General features: G+C 39.2%; 2 protein-coding genes across 3 annotated transcripts; one reads left to right on the top strand and one right to left on the bottom strand.

Annotated features, from left to right (window-relative positions):
- The first annotated feature begins 10,440 nt into the window (after positions 1–10,440).
- Positions 10,441–13,183, top strand: icln (chloride nucleotide-sensitive channel icln). 2 transcript variants are annotated; one of them, XM_011147017.3, is made up of 6 exons: positions 10,441–10,649; positions 11,164–11,290; positions 11,384–11,529; positions 11,634–11,810; positions 11,886–11,972; positions 12,322–13,183. In XM_011147017.3, exons 2-6 carry the CDS (start codon positions 11,172–11,174, stop codon positions 12,411–12,413), a joined length of 621 nt encoding a protein of 206 aa, XP_011145319.1. In that variant the 5' UTR covers positions 10,441–10,649; positions 11,164–11,171; the 3' UTR covers positions 12,414–13,183. The 2 variants fall into 2 exon arrangements, with proteins under 2 accessions (XP_011145319.1, XP_011145320.1); XM_011147018.3 differs by lacking the exon at positions 10,441–10,649 and adding an exon at positions 10,678–10,776.
- On the bottom strand, positions 13,100–18,480 carry Upf2 (UPF2 regulator of nonsense mediated mRNA decay). Its single transcript, XM_011147019.3, has 2 exons — positions 18,337–18,480; positions 13,100–17,448 (listed from the first exon to the last, which is right to left on the bottom strand). Exon 2 carries the CDS (start codon positions 17,435–17,437, stop codon positions 13,994–13,996), a length of 3,444 nt encoding a protein of 1,147 aa, XP_011145321.1. The 5' UTR covers positions 17,438–17,448; positions 18,337–18,480; the 3' UTR covers positions 13,100–13,993.
- Between the last annotated feature and the right edge of the window lie 974 nt (positions 18,481–19,454).

Below are 19,454 nucleotides of genomic sequence, written 5' to 3'. Positions count from 1 at the left end.
TTAAATTAAAAATGTAACCTTCGATCTCCTAAACGGCTCAAGATACAGGAACGCGCTTTTGCCTCAATATAGTCCTGTATCAACCCTATCTCCACCATAAATCTCGACTCTCAATTCCCAGTAGAAGCGGAGATATGAACATTTAAATTCAAATTTCAATTAAAATTAACTTAAAATTTAAAAATGTAACCTTCGGTATCTCCTAAACGGCTCAAGATACAGGAACGCGCTTTTGCCTCAATATAGTCCTGTATCAACCCTATTCTCACCATAAATCTCGACTCTCAATTCCCAGTAGAAGCGGAGATATGAACATTTAAATTCAAATTTCAATTAAAATTAACTTAAAATTTAAAAATGTAACCTTCGGTATCTCCTAAACGGCTCAAGATACAGGAACGCGCTTTTGCCTCAATATAGTCCTGTATCAACCCTATTCTCACCATAAATCTCGACTCTCAATTCCCAGTAGAAGCGGAGATATGAACATTTAAATTCAAATTTCAATTAAAATTAACTTAAAATTTAAAAATGTAACCTTCGGTATCTCCTAAACGGCTCAAGATACAGGAACGCGCTTTTGCCTCAATATAGTCCTGTATCAACCCTATTCTCACCATAAATCTCGACTCTCAATTCCCAGTAGAAGCGGAGATATGAACATTTAAATTCAAATTTCAATTAAAATTAACTTAAAATTTAAAAATGTAACCTTCGGTATCTCCTAAACGGCTCAAGATACAGGAACGCGCTTTTGCCTCAATATAGTCCTGTATCAACCCTATTCTCACCATAAATCTCGACTCTCAATTCCCAGTAGAAGCGGAGATATGAACATTTAAATTCAAATTTCAATTAAAATTAACTTAAAATTTAAAAATGTAACCTTCGGTATCTCCTAAACGGCTCAAGATACAGGAACGCGCTTTTGCCTCAATATAGTCCTGTATCAACCCTATTCTCACCATAAATCTCGACTCTCAATTCCCAGTAGAAGCGGAGATATGAACATTTAAATTCAAATTTCAATTAAAATTAACTTAAAATTTAAAAATGTAACCTTCGGTATCTCCTAAACGGCTCAAGATACAGGAACGCGCTTTTGCCTCAATATAGTCCTGTATCAACCCTATTCTCACCATAAATCTCGACTCTCAATTCCCAGTAGAAGCGGAGATATGAACATTTAAATTCAAATTTCAATTAAAATTAACTTAAAATTTAAAAATGTAACCTTCGGTATCTCCTAAACGGCTCAAGATACAGGAACGCGCTTTTGCCTCAATATAGTCCTGTATCAACCCTATTCTCACCATAAATCTCGACTCTCAATTCCCAGTAGAAGCGGAGATATGAACATTTAAATTCAAATTTCAATTAAAATTAACTTAAAATTTAAAAATGTAACCTTCGGTATCTCCTAAACGGCTCAAGATACAGGAACGCGCTTTTGCCTCAATATAGTCCTGTATCAACCCTATTCTCACCATAAATCTCGACTCTCAATTCCCAGTAGAAGCGGAGATATGAACATTTAAATTCAAATTTCAATTAAAATTAACTTAAAATTTAAAAATGTAACCTTCGGTATCTCCTAAACGGCTCAAGATACAGGAACGCGCTTTTGCCTCAATATAGTCCTGTATCAACCCTATTCTCACCATAAATCTCGACTCTCAATTCCCAGTAGAAGCGGAGATATGAACATTTAAATTCAAATTTCAATTAAAATTAACTTAAAATTTAAAAATGTAACCTTCGGTATCTCCTAAACGGCTCAAGATACAGGAACGCGCTTTTGCCTCAATATAGTCCTGTATCAACCCTATTCTCACCATAAATCTCGACTCTCAATTCCCAGTAGAAGCGGAGATATGAACATTTAAATTCAAATTTCAATTAAAATTAACTTAAAATTTAAAAATGTAACCTTCGGTATCTCCTAAACGGCTCAAGATACAGGAACGCGCTTTTGCCTCAATATAGTCCTGTATCAACCCTATTCTCACCATAAATCTCGACTCTCAATTCCCAGTAGAAGCGGAGATATGAACATTTAAATTCAAATTTCAATTAAAATTAACTTAAAATTTAAAAATGTAACCTTCGGTATCTCCTAAACGGCTCAAGATACAGGAACGCGCTTTTGCCTCAATATAGTCCTGTATCAACCCTATTCTCACCATAAATCTCGACTCTCAATTCCCAGTAGAAGCGGAGATATGAACATTTAAATTCAAATTTCAATTAAAATTAACTTAAAATTTAAAAATGTAACCTTCGGTATCTCCTAAACGGCTCAAGATACAGGAACGCGCTTTTGCCTCAATATAGTCCTGTATCAACCCTATTCTCACCATAAATCTCGACTCTCAATTCCCAGTAGAAGCGGAGATATGAACATTTAAATTCAAATTTCAATTAAAATTAACTTAAAATTTAAAAATGTAACCTTCGGTATCTCCTAAACGGCTCAAGATACAGGAACGCGCTTTTGCTCAATATAGTCCTGTATCAACCCTATTCTCACCATAAATCTCGACTCTCAATTCCCAGTAGAAGCGGAGATATGAACATGTAAATTCAAGTTTCAATTAAAATTAACTTAAAATTTAAAAATGTAACCTTCGGTATCTCCTAAACGGCTCAAGATACAGGAACGCGCTTTTGCCTCAATATAGTCCTGTATGAACCTATTCTCACCATAAATCTCGACTCTCAATTCCCAGTAGAAGCGGAGATATGAACATTTAAATTCAAATTTCAATTAAAATTAATTTAAAATTTAAAAATGTAACCTTCGGTATCTCCTAAACGGCTCAAGATATAGGAACGCGCTTTTGCCTCAATATAGTCCTGTATCAACCCTATTCTCACCATAAATCTCGACTCTCAATTCCCAGTAGAAGCGGAGATATGAACATTTAAATTCAAATTTCAATTAAAATTAAATTAAAATTTAAAAATGTAACCTTCGGTATCTCCTAAACGGCTCAAGATATAGGAACGCGCTTTTGCCTCAATATAGTCCTGTATCAACCCATTCTCACCATAAATCTCGACTCTCAATTCCCAGTAGAAGCGGAGATATGAACATTAAATTCAAATTTCAATTAAAATTAACTTAAAATTTAAAATGTAACCTTCGGTATCTCCTAAACGGCTCAAGATACAGGAACGCGCTTTTGCCTCAATATAGTCCTGTATCAACCCCATTCTCACCATAAATCTCGACTCTCAATTCCCAGTAGAAGCGGAGATATGAACATTTAAATTCAAATTTCAATGAAAATTAACTTAAAATTTAAAAATGTAACCTTCGGTATCTCCTAAACGGCTCAAGATACAGGAACGCGCTTTTGCCTCAATACAGTCCTGTATCAACCCTATTCTCACCATAAATCTCGACTCTCAATTCCCAGTAGAAGCGGAGATATGAACATGTAAATTCAATTTCAATTAAAATTAACTTACAATTTAAAAATGTAACCTTCGGTATCTCCTAAACGGCTCAAGATACAGGAACGCGCTTTTGCCTCAATATAGTCCTGTATAAACCCTATTCTCACCATAAATCTCGACTCTCAATTCCCAGTAGAAGCGGAGATATGAACATTTAAATTCAAATTTCAATTAAAATTAACTTAAAATTTAAAAATGTAACCTTCGGTATCTCCTAAACGGCTCAAGATACAGGAACGCGCTTTTGCCTCAATATAGTTCTGTATCAACCCTATCCTCACCATAAATCTCGACTCTCAATTCCCAGTAGAAGCGGAGATAAGAACATTTAAATTCAAATTCAATTAAAATTAACTTAAAATTAAAAATGTAACCTTCGGTATCTCCTAAACGGCTCAAGATACAGGAACGCGCTTTTGCCTCAATATAGTCCTGTATCAACCCTATTCTCACCATAAATCTCGACTCTCAATTCCCAGTAGAAGCGGAGATATGAACATTTAAATTCAAATTTCAATTAAAATTAACTTTAAAATTAAAAAATGTAACCTTCGGTATCTCCTAAACGGCTCAAGATACAGGAACGCGCTTTTGCCTCAATATAGTCCTGTATCAACCCTATTCTCACCATAAATCTCGACTCTCAATTCCCAGTAGAAGCGGAGATATGAACATTTAAATTCAAATTTCAATTAAAATTAACTTAAAATTTAAAAATGTAACCTTCGGTATCTCCTAAACGGCTCAAGATACAGGAACGCGCTTTTGCCTCAATATAGTCCTGTATCAACCCTATTCTCACCATAAATCTCGACTCTCAATTCCCAGTAGAAGCGGAGATATGAACATTTAAATTCAAATTTCAATTAAAATTAACTTAAAATTTAAAAATGTAACCTTTGGTATCTCCTAAACGGCTCAAGATACAGGAACGCGCTTTTGCCTCAATATAGTCCTGTATCAACCCTATTCTCACCATAAATCTCGACTCTCAATTCCCAGTAGAAGCGGAGATATGAACATTTAAATTCAAATTTCAATTAAAATTAACTTAAAATTTAAAAATGTAACCTTCGGTATCTCCTAAACGGCTCAAGATACAGGAACGCGCTTTTGCCTCAATATAGTCCTGTATCAACCCTATTCTCACCATAAATCTCGACTCTCAATTCCCAGTAGAAGCGGAGATATGAACATGTAAATTCAAATTTCAATTAAAATTAACTTAAAATTAAAAAATGTAACCTTCGGTATCTCCTAAACGGCTCAAGATACAGGAAAGCGCTTTTGCCTCAATATAGTCCTGTATCAACCCTATTCTCACCATAAATCTCGACTCTCAATTCCCAGTAGAAGCGGAGGTATGGACATTTAAATTCAAATTTCAATTAAAATTTACTTAAAATTAAAAAATGTAACCTTCGGTATCTCCTAAATGGCTCAAGATACAGGAACGCGCTTTTGCCTCAATATAGTCCTGTATCAACCCTATTCTCACCATAAATGTAAATGAAAAAATGTTTCAGACAAAAGTTGTTTGGCTTGAAGGAGGACAAGGAACCGATAGCATTTTGTTTATAAATGGCGCCACTTTTGAGATATTCACTGACAATCAATTTTCATAAATGTAAATCCGAATTTTTTGTTATATTTTCTTTTTCTATCAATTAATTTGATCAATTTTTGTCTGAAACATTTTTTTATTTGGTTAATATTTTTTGAGATATTTAAGGAAAACTTGGTAACTTTTCAACATTTAACTTACGATATCTCGCTAACTATTCGTCGAAAGAAAAAATAGTATTAGACTATTTTACTTTACTTACTATCAAGAATATATTATTATAATAGTGCCCTAACTTTTGTTAACTTATCGACCTTTGGAAATTTCAAAATTATTAAATTAACAAAAGTTAGAGCACTATTAATATATTCTTGATATTAAATAAAGTAAAAAAGTCTAAAACTATTTTTTTTGTCGACGAATAGTTAGCGAGATATCGTAAGATAAATGTTGGAAAAGTTACCAAGTTTTCCTTAAATATCTCAAAAAATATTAAGCAAATAAAAAATGTTTCAGACAAAAGTTGTTCAAATTAATTGGTAGAAAAAGAAGATATAATAAAAAGTTGGGATTTTCATTTATAAAAATTGATGTCAGTGAATATCTTGAAAGTGGCACCATCTATTAACAAAATTCTATCGCTGTCTTATGTCCCCCTTCAAGTCAAACAACTTTTGTCTGAAACATTTTTTTATTTAACGCAGTGTTTCTAAAGCGTGGTCTACAATGGCCGTAAGCAATAAGAAGAAAGCGTGAACAGTAAGAAATGGACCAACCACAGTGGATTATTTTTGTCATAATCGACTGTGATTGGTTTATTTCTTACCGCTTACGCTTACTTCTTACTGCTTACTGCCATTGTAGACCACGCTTGAGATATTTTTGCGAGATTTATGCCTAGGACATTAAGTATTTTTGCAATATTGCTGTGATATTTATGCAATATTTCAGTAATATTCCTGCAATATTGCAGCAACATTTAAGAAATATTGTAGCAACATTCCTGCACGATTGCAGTAATATTTCGGCAATATTTTGCAATTTTTCTGCAGTATTGTGGCTATATTTCATAGGTATTCCTGCAAGATTGTGGCGATATTTCAACAACATTGTGGCAATAGTCCTGTGATATTGTGACAATATTCCTACAACATCATAACAATATTCCCGCAATATTTCTGCAAGACTTATGCCTAGGACATTAATTATTTCTGCAATATTGTTGTCACATTTATGCAATATTTTAGTAATATTCTTGCAACATTTCTGTAATATTCCTGCAATATTGCGGTGCTATGTGGGAAGTGACAGGCCCAGAAATGACGAGTCATCAAATATTAATTAACGAAATATGAATGATAAAGTTTTAATCTAGATCCAAAATAATTAAGATCCTCATAAATTGTAACAACGTGCGCCTTCGCGTTATCGAGAAATTGAAACCGATAGATCAAGATCGACTGATCCGAAATTGACGAGTCACCGGGTATAAGCTGCAAAATTATTTGCGATAAGATATTAATCTAGGTTCAAAATAAGGTTGACCCGAGCCAACCGTATCGAAATGCGATTACATGTTTCGAAGTTACAGGCCATGAAAGATAGAAAAGTGATAGGCTCGGAAATGACCTGTCACAAAATATTAATTATCGAAATATGGGTGATAAGGTTTTAATCTAGATCCAAAATAACTACGATCCTCGTAAACCGCATCGAGCTGTGATTACGCGTTTCGGAGTTAGAAGCTACGAAATATTGAAAAGTGACAGGTTCGGAAATAACAAGTTACGAAATATTAATTAACGAAATAAGAGTGATAAGGTTTTAATCTAAGTCTAAAATAACTAAGATCCTCACAAATTGCAACAACGTGCGCCTGCGCGTATGGAGAATTTGAAGCCGATATGTCTAGATTGCGAAAATCGATGCGAAAATGATGGGTTACCAAGTATAAATTAACAAATCGTGTACAATAAGAAGCTAATCTAAATTGGAAATAACGATGATCCGTAGATACCAAATCAGTTCAACGTTACAGAATTATGAAGTCCGAAATGTTGAAATTAATGTAGAGAAAAATGGTAGATCAATATATATGTCATGGAAATATTTATGCTAATCGAAAGAAATGATACTATTTAATTTAATTTTAAGGCAGTATGACTAATTTTCCTAAAATCCAGATTAATATAGCTTTTCGGATAGCGTAGAGAGTAAGTAAAAATTTGAAGAAGTAAATACCCAGGTAGCAGACTGACGTCAAATGACGTACTAATGACGTCTTAATGACGTTAGCTAACGTCATTAAGACGTCATTAGTACGTCATTTGACGTCAGTCTGCTACCAGAGTATGGTTCGCTATGACACGTCGTCTGGGTAAGTGCGCGGCGGCGTGAGTTCCAGGAATCGACGAGGCATTTTACACGGGCAGTGAGTTCTAAGAATCGTAGAGACCAGCGAGCGGACTCGTTGAAAAACTGATGCTTTCATGATCGATGGGTTCAACGTAATATTTCGTTTGCTCATTCAGAATGGGTTAATAAAATGCGATTAAGATGTAAAATGTGATGAATTATTAAGAATGCAAATATCAATAAACATTAAATGTATTGTTTCAAAATATTTAGATGATATTTTTATGTTCCGTCTCACAACCATGATTAGCCTCATCAATTTTTTCATTGGATAATTTTTTCATCGCAAGATAAAAAATGCAATATCGCGAGACAAGCAACTCTGAATTGTTATAGCGTGATGTACATATAATAAACTTACCCCTCGATGGTTCCTGATGTCCCTCCTTGCAAAATATATCCTCGGGTACTTATTTTTCACAACACAAACACTAAATTTAACTTTGCGCAATAACAAGCCATTTTTTTCACAACACTTGATCACAACACAAATCTTAAGCAACAAAAGCGCATAATTTCACTCAGCACTCCCGATAATTTGGTTTCGTTAATTACTTACTTTCGACTACTTGACGATACTTCGCCATGACAAATGCATGAAATTTGCTTTCGGTACTCTCGACGAAACAATACACGCCGATATTCGCCTTTGGTAATTCAAGATCGCGGAAAATACGCACGGTCGGTTTATGGAGTTCACGTACTAAGCGTTGAAATGCAACAGTCGCGATTTTGACAATGTGTGCGTATGTCGGTGAATACGTATCACTAGCGTACTAGCCAATCAAAATATTCTATTCAAAACCGCCCGTTCCGTTCGAAATATTCCAAGAAGTCGGCCATGACAGAAAAAATTCTAGAAACTTTACTCGACCCTCCCGACGAACAATGCACACTTTCAGTGAATATTTAACGAAAGCTGTGCCACACTTCGATGTTTAACGATAATTCGCGGCCGAGACTCGGCTGACTAGTCGAATACGAAGCTCCGCGACGCGAAAACTGAGCTGCTCTTACGCAGCTGGCGCGCTGAACTTTCCTCGGCATTCCAACGATTCATCTCATTTCACTTCGCGCGGCGGAACGAACGTCATTCCGCCATAACACACGCACGAAACTTACTTTCGGCACTCCCGGTAACGATTTAAGGCACGAGACTCAGCTACGGCGAGTCAAAATTATGAGAAATTACAGGCGACGTTTTCTCGCACACTACACAACCCGTAACCGGCGCCATAACTAAATACGGAGGCAACTGCGAACAGCGCCACAAGCGGGATACCCGGGAAGCTGAGTCGACTAATCGCGGTGATTCATTTCTTTCCGTAGTGGAACTATTTATCTTCACAAAGTGTACAAGGTGCGGGTGGAAAGCAGTCGATGATAGATCGATTTAATTCGAAGCTACATGCAATGGCGTGTTCCAAAATTCACTACCAGCGCTGAAAAGTTATAGTTTGCGTGACACAAACTATATATTTTGTATATAATAAGACAGTGATGGTACAATCTGATGCAATAACCGGACCGCTTCATTGCGCCCTATTACACTCGACTGTACTGTAAATAAAATTATGTGCAGAGAGAAACCTGAGAGCGGCCACCGGGTCGATTACGTTGGGACGCTTTTCCCGTCGAATTCTATCGCGCCCCCGGAGAAAATGTGGAAGAAAATGAGAAATAAAATAAAACAGCATGCCGGATTTCGAAATCCTCTGCTTCACCACATCAAACTAGTTGCTTATCTCCACGACCATCCACGCATTCTTGACTTTGAAGATTTTAATATCTCTACTTGAATATAATATCTACTTGAATACAATATCTATGTATTAAACTGTTCACTTTTCTCCTGCAGACATTCAACAATCCATTATATAATTTAGCGCCATCCGTTGTATTGTTTTTGATTCGTAAAAATCTCAAACAAAGAAATATTTTCGAAATCAGATGAATATGTCAATTCCCTTGCGAGAAGATGAGTATCTCAAATTACTGATATCATTTAAATTATTAGCGTTAATAAAATTATTTAATATTAATAATAATTAAAATATAATAATTATTGCATATTAACATTTACAACGCATATGCATGTGTATGTTCATAACTGATTGTGAAAATTATAAAATTGAATATAAAAATTATAAAAATGGCCACTCCCATTATATATAGCGTCATTTTGTATCATTGCTAGAAGTTGTCCGCGCGGTTTCGAAATATTTCTTCCCGAATTGCAGATCGTTGCGTGAAAGATGAGAAGACGAAGGGGCAAGACGGGAGAGATTTTGGCTTAGCGATAAAATCTACCGCTGACTCGCATCGTGCCTCCTCTCAGTGTTGCGAGATCAAAAGGATTTCTCCACGCTACAGCGCATACCTGAAGTGACATAGAGCTACATAACATATATGTCAAAATTCACTGACGGTTTAAAGCGCATGACAGAGGATCCATGGAGGATCCTTTCTATTCTCCCTACAATTCCTTCATATTTTTTTTCAGACGAGGGATCTTACGCCCGTATTAGACTATAGATTGAAAATTATAAGTGGATCAACTTAAAGAACCAAGATTTAGATTATCTGATTTATCCGATTGCAATTTTCAATCCATAGTATCATACGGGCGTTAAAATACCTTTAATTAATACGGTACTGAGACTCCAACAGCGTTTGCTCAATGCGCATGCCCGGAAAATCTCACGATCTCGCAGCACTGGCCGCGCGCCAGCTTATCGGTGGTGCGGCAAAGACAGAGAGCGATTGATCGTCTATGCTTTTTTATCTTACTATCTTCCTTAAGGAAGTAGAAACAAGAACCATGCATGCTCTACCATTATCGTTAGGACGGGCGTAGTGTGCACACATTTTCTCAGGGGGCGCGCCTTGGCGTAACCGGCCCGGTGGCCACTCTCAGGTTTCTCTCTGCCGGGATTGAGAAAGAGAGAGAGAGTGAGAATGAGAAAAAGATAGAGAAAGAGAGAGAGAGAGAGAGAGAGAGAGAGAGAAAGAGAGAGTGAGTGAGTAGTGACAGTTGAATTGGACGAAGGTGATCGTGTCGGCGACGAGATTCCACTTAGCCGCAATTTTGTAACAGTTAGCCCGGATATAAAAGATTACAAACGTCTGTGCATCGCGCGGACTTTCGTCGAGCTCGCGTTGGGTCGATCCTCTGGTACGGTCGGAGCAGCCGAGAGAACGAGAAGAGGTGAGTGGTTTCATTTGGTTAGGGAGTGCCGGACAGCGACACCGGTGTTTACGAGTCGGGAATCTCCGTGGAGACTTGGAGCTCGCTTCTGTTTACATACTCGCGTTTCATTCACAGGACAATTCGCGTAAGGAGCGCTCATATCGCGTATGTCTGGAGAACGCGATCGTATTATTCTGACTAATACGCGCCTTCGGGCTAATTGCCTTTTCCGTCTACTACGCGCGACGTTTCTATAACATGATTTCTGCCTACGCGTGTAGGATGAGATCAGCGCCAGACAGACTCGGCGATCTGTTTCTCGTATTACAATTGTGTATTGTTACTGTGCTTCTGTAATTGTAATGAGTTTCATACACACATACACATATATATACACACACACATACATATATATACGTATACAACAGTCGCGTGTGTAGCCATAGTAGATTATTCTTCTCAATACATATATATCTCCTCATACATATAATTAGCATAATACGTGTTATCAGTGTATATTTACTGTTTTTAGATTTAAACATGGTAGTGCTTAGCAATTTCCTTACACCACAGGAAGGAATACGTCATGAAGAGCAGAATACTACAGTATATATCAATGATAGGGAAGTGGGAAAGGGTACTTTCTACATCACAGAGAGGTAACTAAGTTATTCTGTAGTCTATAGTCTCAAAGATTTCCCAACTAGACTAGTTTCATCATGTATTCTGATCATGTGTAATATTATTCGCAGCGTTCTTTCTTGGGTGAACAGTGACACACAACAGGGATTTTCGCTCGAATATCCTCATATTTCTTTACACGCTATTTCTAGAGATGAACAAGTCCATCCCAGACAATGTCTATATGTAATGGTCGATGGCAAAGTAGACCTCCCAGGTATATTTCTTAAACTCTGCATGCAATCTTTTTATATTCGTCGCAACAAATAACATTGTGTGCGTAAGAGCTTAATTGCACGGATATTTGTATGCATCTTACAGATATGCCATTGCTGTTATCGCCCGACAACAGCTCAGAGAATGAGGACGACGATGAAGACACTCCAATCACGGAAATGCGGTTCGCGCCGGATAATACGAATAATTTAGAATTAATGTTTCAAGCGATGAACGCGTGCCAAGCACTTCATCCTGATCCGCAAGACAGTTTTTCGGATGGTAAGTAACAGAGAAGAAAGTAACGAGTACTTCTAATTGACAAACCGCGATGATTAAATATTTTCGCAATCGAAGAGGATATTTATGAAGACGCTGCGGAAGATTACGGCGAATACAGCGAGGAAGTGGGTGCTGGCGACGCTCCTTATATTTTGCCAACAGGTACGTATTCGTTCAGGTTTAATCCTTTAAATCGCATACTAAAATTTCTTGAAAACTAAATGTAGTCATAGCTGACTTTCCCCTGACAATTGGCCTGTTCTTTTCAGCAGCGCTGCTGAACTAGTGCAATAAGCTAGAGTGAGATAACGATATTTTTCCTCACTCTAATTTATCGTGCAGTTCAACAGTGCAGCTAAAAAGAACAGACCAAATATCAGAAGTAAAAACCCGTAATGAATATATTTTCAAATAAGTTGGCCGTTGATACGGATAAAAAAAGGAACAACTCTTAAGTCACGATCGCATTCAAGTACTTGTATTGTCACACGGAACGATTACCTATTTATAGAGCAAATAGGGACCAGTCATAACGGATCGGAGGCGGAAGAAGCAATGGACGTCGAAGCAGGTCAGTTCGAAGACGCGGAGGAGGACCCGTAAAGTACGACCTTTCTGGTCTGGCTGATATTTAGTGTTAATTTACACGATTACCAATTTCATATATTTCGGTAGACGTATATGACATCGTTATTGCAAGACTTACGTATCAAACGTAAAAGCACCTCTAAACATTTATTTATATTCATTTTGTACATGATGATAATTTCTTAGATAAAAATAAATAATTGTACATCAATTATGGGTGAGTCTTCACTTTTCCTTTTCTGTTTATTTCATTTTTCTTTTCCACCCGCTGATGGAACATAGCCTGCGAATTTCGCTGTCGCTTCTCGCGAGAAGAGGAGAGTATTTAGTTTCCTTCGTGTCTCATTTTACCAAATTCGGGACGCAGAGTCGAACGAAAAACTGGTAAAATATGAACAAATCTAGTGCGTACAAATTGATCGTACATTGTTGTAATCGAATGACATCGGGCAATATAATCGATGATAAATTTGTCCGTGCAAAATTCTAGCAACAACACAATTAGGGACCAGTCATAACGGATCGAAGGCGGAAGAAGCAATGGACGTCGAAGCAGGTCAGTTCGAAGACGCGGAGGAGGACCCGTAAAGTATGACCTTTCTGGTCTGGCTGATATTTAGTGTCAATTTACACGATTACCAATTTCATATATTTCGGTAGACGTATATGACATCGTTATTGCAAGACTTATGTATCAAACGTAAAAGCACCTCTAAACATTTATCTATATTCATTTTGTACATGATGATAATTTCTTAGATAAAAATACATAATTGTGCATCAATTATGAGTGAGTCTTCCCTTTTTTCTCTTCCGTTTATTTTGTTTTTTTTCTTTCCGCCCCCGATGGAACACAGCCTGCGAATTTCGCTGTTGCTTCTTGCGAGAAGAGGAGAGGAGAGTATCTCGTTTCCTTCGTGTCTTATCTTACCAAATTCGTGATGCAGAGTCGAATGAAAAACTGGTAGAATATGAACATATCGAATGCGTATAAACCTGATAATATATTGTTGTAGTCGAATAACATCGGGCGATATGATCGACGATAAATCTGTCCATGCAAAATCCTAGTAACAACATCGGCCACGCACGAAGGTTATCGTAGCTATACGACTGGAGAATATACATATATGTTTGTCAACGCGACTAGTTACTACTACGAATTTAAAATGCATCTGATGCAGCAAACCCTCGCATGGGCTCAATTCGCGCGATCAACAAACTGGCAGTGCGTTATAACGAAAAAGTCCCTGCTCTTCCGACTCATTTTTTTTCACGCCTGCGCGTTTCGATCAGAGCGATATATTTCAATTGTAATATCCAAAACAGAGTTTTACTCACGAGTGAGTTGATCATGCTTAAATGCACTGAATCAACTTATTTGTACATATGATACACCCGTGTCGCCTAATAATGACGCATTTTGCATATCACGAAGTGACATTTGTCCGTCCTCAAGGGAATTCAATGACGTAGAAAAAAGCACAGAAACGAACGGTAAACCGGCGATTGTTCGATGTCTCGCCACTCGACACGCACACGTCGGGTTTGCTCAACGGAGTATAGATGATGATTTCTAGAAATATCAAAGGAATTTATCGAATTTTCTTCGGGCCGAAAATGAGATCAGCATCGGGAGCTCCCTTAGGATGATTGTACTTCTGCCGCCGTTCCCTGTTTAAGTTCACGGTGACCGGTCTTGTGCCCTGGTTGATAGTCTCCTGGTAGTCCTCCTCTTCTTGCCTCTCGGTGATGTTCAAAGTCAGTCTCTTCACGCGTTCCTTCTCCTCCTTCTGCTCCTGCTCGCGATTCCTGAGATTCATGGCCAGTTCGGACGACACTGGCACTGCTAGGTTCTTGTACTGTTGCTTGTTGCCCTTCCTCAACATTAGCACAAAGTCCACGGTAGTGTTGTCGGTCGGTCTCTCCTGCAACTGCTCGTACGTCTTCTTGGTGCTCTTCACATGCAGCGGCACCGAAATGTCGACCTGTTGTGGCTTCACCGAGTCCCTCATGCGGTCTTGTATGTTGTCCGACACCATCTTATCCAGTGCGGACAGAAAGTCGTCATCCTCCGGACAGCTGACCCGTCGTGGTCCAGCTGGCAAGGCTGCGTTCAATTCCGTCACATCCATAATCACACCCTCGGTGCCGCCTTCCGATAAGCTCTGGTCGCCTTGGGTGTTCTCCTGGGTGCCCATAGCGTCGTCCCGTTCCGCATCGGCCGTCCATTCTTCCTCGGACTGCGCCTCGGAGCAATCTTCGGACTCTTCAAAGTGCAGATCGGCGATCCCCTTGGCGTCCCCGCTGCCGTTCCCAGTTACAGCCGCCTCCTCGTCGACCTCCATGATAACGCCCATGTCGTCGCTATCCGTCCGGTCAGTCGTCGCGTCGTCGACGGGATTGCCCAGCGTTGGGTAGAGAGTGTTCCTCAATTCGTCCACGGCGCATTGCGCCTCCTTGTAGTTCTGGAACAGTTGCATCTTGGGTCGCAGCATCGTCAGGGTATCGCGGTACATGTAGTCTATCCCGACGGGGAACGGGTTCTCGATCGTCCAGACGGGGTCTGTGTACTTGAACCAGTAATAATTCTGGAAGAACACCAGGAAGTAGTCGAGCTTCTTCTTGCTGGAGCCGCCGCTGAAATATTGGCCGCAAGTCTCCAGCAAGGTGCACACTAGCCGAATGCGGAAGAGGTGTTCCGGTGGGTCGAGCATGCTCTGCACCGAGTGATCCATGCTGACGCCGAACGTGATGAGCAAGTACAAGGTGCGGAAAATGTCGCCGCTCTCCACCATCCGATAGTTGTATAATTCGCCCAGATACTTCACCATGGCGATGCGTCGTTGGTTGAACTTGGGCAGGTTCACCTCCATGCACAGACGGATGTCCTCGAGCACCCCGTCAACCACGTGAGGCCCTATCGTCTCGTAATGACCAACCAGGCCGGCCAATAGACTTCCTACGCAGCGGATGTTGAGATACTTGACGTTGTAAGCGGCAGTGAGACACTTGATAGCATAGGATGACACGCTCTCGTCTTCCCAATCGAGTTTACGCATCCATCTGAGTACCTTGTCGGTGTTGGTCTTGGAGAGGTCCTGATACAGCAGCTTCCTTATGAACTCATGTATAGGAGGTCTGTCTTTCTTTGAGACGCCGCCGGTGGATTCGGGCGGGTTCACGAAATAGTACGCGTTCTCTATGATCGTGACGTAGCGAGAGTCAAGAGCGGTGACCGCCTTCTTGCGCATCATTTGCTCCAGGTAGACCTTGGTCCTCTGGTGTGAGTCCGGCGAGCAGAAGAGATACCTGCCGCAGATCTCGAGCAAATTGCATGCCATCTCTATGTGGTGGTGTGTGAAGTCGTGCAACAGCACTTTCAGACAGTAGAGCGCCTCTATCTTCGAGTAGAGCTTGAACTTTACGAGCTCGCCAATGTAACGGACCACTTTGATCTTCGACTCGATGTTAATCTGATCCTTCTTGCGCACGTGATACTTGAAGTCCTGTTTCAGCATTTGACACAGGTCGTTCCCGACGTCGGGCATCACCGAGTAAAGAATAGCAGCTAAGCGGGAATAGAAAGGTAGGAGGTCCAGACGAATCCTGGAAACACCAAAGAGAGCCTTCACCAGCTTCTTTTTGTTGTGCTTCGTGTTCAGATTCATTAGGAAATGCACCGCAGCGTTGTCAATCATTTCGCGATTCACACAGTTCGGTAGATGTGTCAAGAAAGCATCCAACATTATCTTGTTGCTGATATTTGACACCTGCGGTTCCTCCACCTCTGCCTCCGCTTCTTCCACTTTCTCAGCTTCTTCCAACTCGTCGAACACTATTTCGTCGTCCAAAGCATCCTCCGTGATCGGTGCGTCCGCTTTTGGAGACTCCTTCAGATATGAACCAGGCAAGAATACCGTCAGATCCGGCAAAACTTCGTAGAAGCGTCTCGTCTCTTCGTCTCCCCACATATCCTCCAACACGTTACTGTCCTCTCCCTCGCTGATCATCTTCAGAGTTTCTTCCGCCTCTGCTTTCATCTCGCTGTCCACCGGCAGTTCAGGCATCGGCTCGTCCAGAGTATCTGAGAAGCTTTGCACACTGCTTAGTAAACGTTCATAAGATACCTGCAAAGCTTCCAACTTCTCTTTCCTTTCCGAGCTCAATTCACCTCTAGTCTGCAGAATCTTGCGATTTTGCTTCTCGAACGCTTGTAGATCCTTGTGCTCCTTCAACAAGTGCTTGCACAAAGAGTTATAATAGTCCCGCAACAATAGTCTGACGTTCTGCTGCTTGTCGGGCGACAACAGTTTGCTCTTAGGAATTGCAACAGTTAACTTCTCAGACAATTCCCGTACTTTCTTAGGTACCAAACCGGCATAATCCTCGCCACAGTGTCGGCAGAAGCTCAATATTATGCTGGCGTTGTTGTGCTCCTCCTTGTCCATGTTGATCAAGACTGTCAACACAGAGCCTAGCAGTGGCAAGCCTTGCTTGTGTGTAAAGATTCCTGCATTTACTAGTTCCGCATAGAATCGAAGGTCTACTCTCAGCTTGCTAGGATTCGCGATCTTGTCGCCAATTTTCAATGACAATATCCTTTGCCAATTCTCAAAGAAATGAGTGGAGAACTCGGCGTATGTCTGATGCAGAAAGCTACACACTCTGATGGCAGGTGCAACGTCAGTCATCTTTATTTTAGCATCTACCAGAGCTGTAGCGACTTCGCTCACATATTTAGTCAGGTTTAAATTTGCCATATCTTTTAGGACTGTGTCAAGTTGTGTCACACTGAAATTTTTTAATTTCTTCACAAATGTAGTGTTCCTCTTGAGACTGGAGTCAAGTTTACTGAATGATGCATCAGATGGTCTTGTGGGGTTTAAATTAGCTGCACGAATATCCTCCTTTGTCGCCAGTCTCTGCTCTGTCTCCCGCACATATTCTAATAAATATTGTTTGTCCTCTTCGGAGATAGCATTTGGATCCTCAGGGATCACTTCCTTATCTGTTGTTGCTTCGTTATGCTCAGACATTGTGCAATATTCTGTAATAGAAAAATTACAACTTTTCCTCCTAAAAGGCAAACGAATAAAAATACAAAACATACTTGTTTTATTATAACAAAACTATGTTTCTCAGACAGGAAGTATATTAACCTTTTACACTCAGATATCCTCTTTGAGGGGACATACTTTATTAGTGATTATACAGGATAAACTTATGCGAGTGCAAATTTTTCAATAATGCATGTTTTCTTGAAGTGAATTTTTCAAAAATGAAGTTTTCATTTAAATATCATGAAAAATCAAATAAAAATATACTGTATATATATACGGTATATATACTGAGATATATGTAAAAAATATCAGCTGATGTTAGAAAGAAAGAGAACAGACTTAACAATAAATCACATATTCTCAATGTGGGAGGAAGAAAACAGGACTGCACAGTCTGCTCAGGTAGAAAAAACACCAGATAAAAGATGCCAAACAAATTATTATTGTACAACATGTATCAACAAACCTGCAATATATATCGGTGACTGTCTCACACGTTACCACATATTAGAAAAATATAAGATATAAAATTTTGACTTTTTGTCATAAATATGTTCCTCAATGTCTAAAGATTCATACAAACCAAATATCATTACAATTATTTGGTTTCAAAACTACACTATTTAATATAATGTGATTCCTGTTTGCACATTTACCTAAAAAGTTGCCGCCAATCTGCTGGTAGGCAACCCGCGAGATGGCTCCGAGTGCAAAGGGTTAAAGTATATTAAAATATGCCAATTTATCAAGATATTATTTAAATGATAAAATCCATGTTGTATCATGTGACTGACTTTATATTATTTCGAGCGAGAGTAGATTATTACTTATATATTATATAATATACATACCGTAAAAATGCTATAATTACGTACCTTACTTAAGGGAAATCGTTTAAGAAGTTATATCTTCTCCAATTGTTTACGCATATTTTAGAACTTAATAAGGTTATGTTGTGGCAGACGACGGCTTATTTCATGGGTGGCGATTCAATTCAATTCAATAGATGGCTCTGAGCAAATTGGGTACTGCTCCAACGCCACTCTCATGGATGGCGATTAGTCTGAGAGATAAGCTTGAAAACGGCCATGCCGACGTTCTTGGCCGATTTTCAGCATTGTTTGTTGCGCCATCTGCATCCATTTTTTTAGCTGGAACTGCGTCCTCTACATCCATTTTCAAACGCTACTGGAGACTTTACCGTTTGAAAATACGTGGCAAACGTAATTCTGGTTCAAAAATGATGTATCGAACTACTGAAAATCGTACACGCGTAATTCCGGGAATATCTTAAGCGTGGTGTACAATGGCAGTAAGCAGTAAGAAGTACGCGTAAGCGGTAAGAAATAAACCAATCACAGTCGATTATGACAAAAATAATCAACTGTGGTTGGTCCATTTCTTAAGGCCATTGCACGTAAAAAAATTTTAGTCGTAACCGTAAGACCGTAAGCAAATTGACCAATCACAATCCAGCATTTCGAAATATACGAATTGTGATTGGTCAATTTGCTTACGGACTTACGGTTACGACTAAAACTTTTGTACGTGCAATGGCCTTTACTGTTCATGCTTTCTTCTTACTGCTTGCGGCCATTGTAGACCACGCTTTAAGTTATCGACAAGTGTTTGCACATCAACGTTGTGTCTTTAATGTTATTTATGTTTATGTATTTAATGTTTAATGTGCGAGCAGACCCGCAGTAGCAGAAGTAACACGACTACAGATGGCGCTCGTAGTCACAAATCAGGGAAATTCGTTAAAGAAGACCGCTATTTCTTTCCGATGGATGAGCAAACGGATGAGGCAGATATATATCTTGAGGTGCGCAATTCTTTTTCATATTTTCACTTACCAATTGCAATTGTAACGATTAATTCGCCTCGCTAGAGTAACGAGAACTTTGCGCGTGTTCTTGCTTTACGCGTTGGGTTTTCCGTACAGTCGCAAATCGCTCTTGTCGCAAATTTGATGATTGCTTGGTTAACCGGA

Source organism: Harpegnathos saltator, unplaced genomic scaffold, assembly GCF_003227715.2.
Source record: "Harpegnathos saltator strain DR-91 unplaced genomic scaffold, Hsal_v8.6 scaffold419, whole genome shotgun sequence".
In the NCBI taxonomy this organism is placed as follows: Eukaryota; Metazoa; Arthropoda; class Insecta; order Hymenoptera; family Formicidae; genus Harpegnathos; species Harpegnathos saltator.
This window is presented reverse-complemented; position numbering and strand designations above follow the sequence as displayed.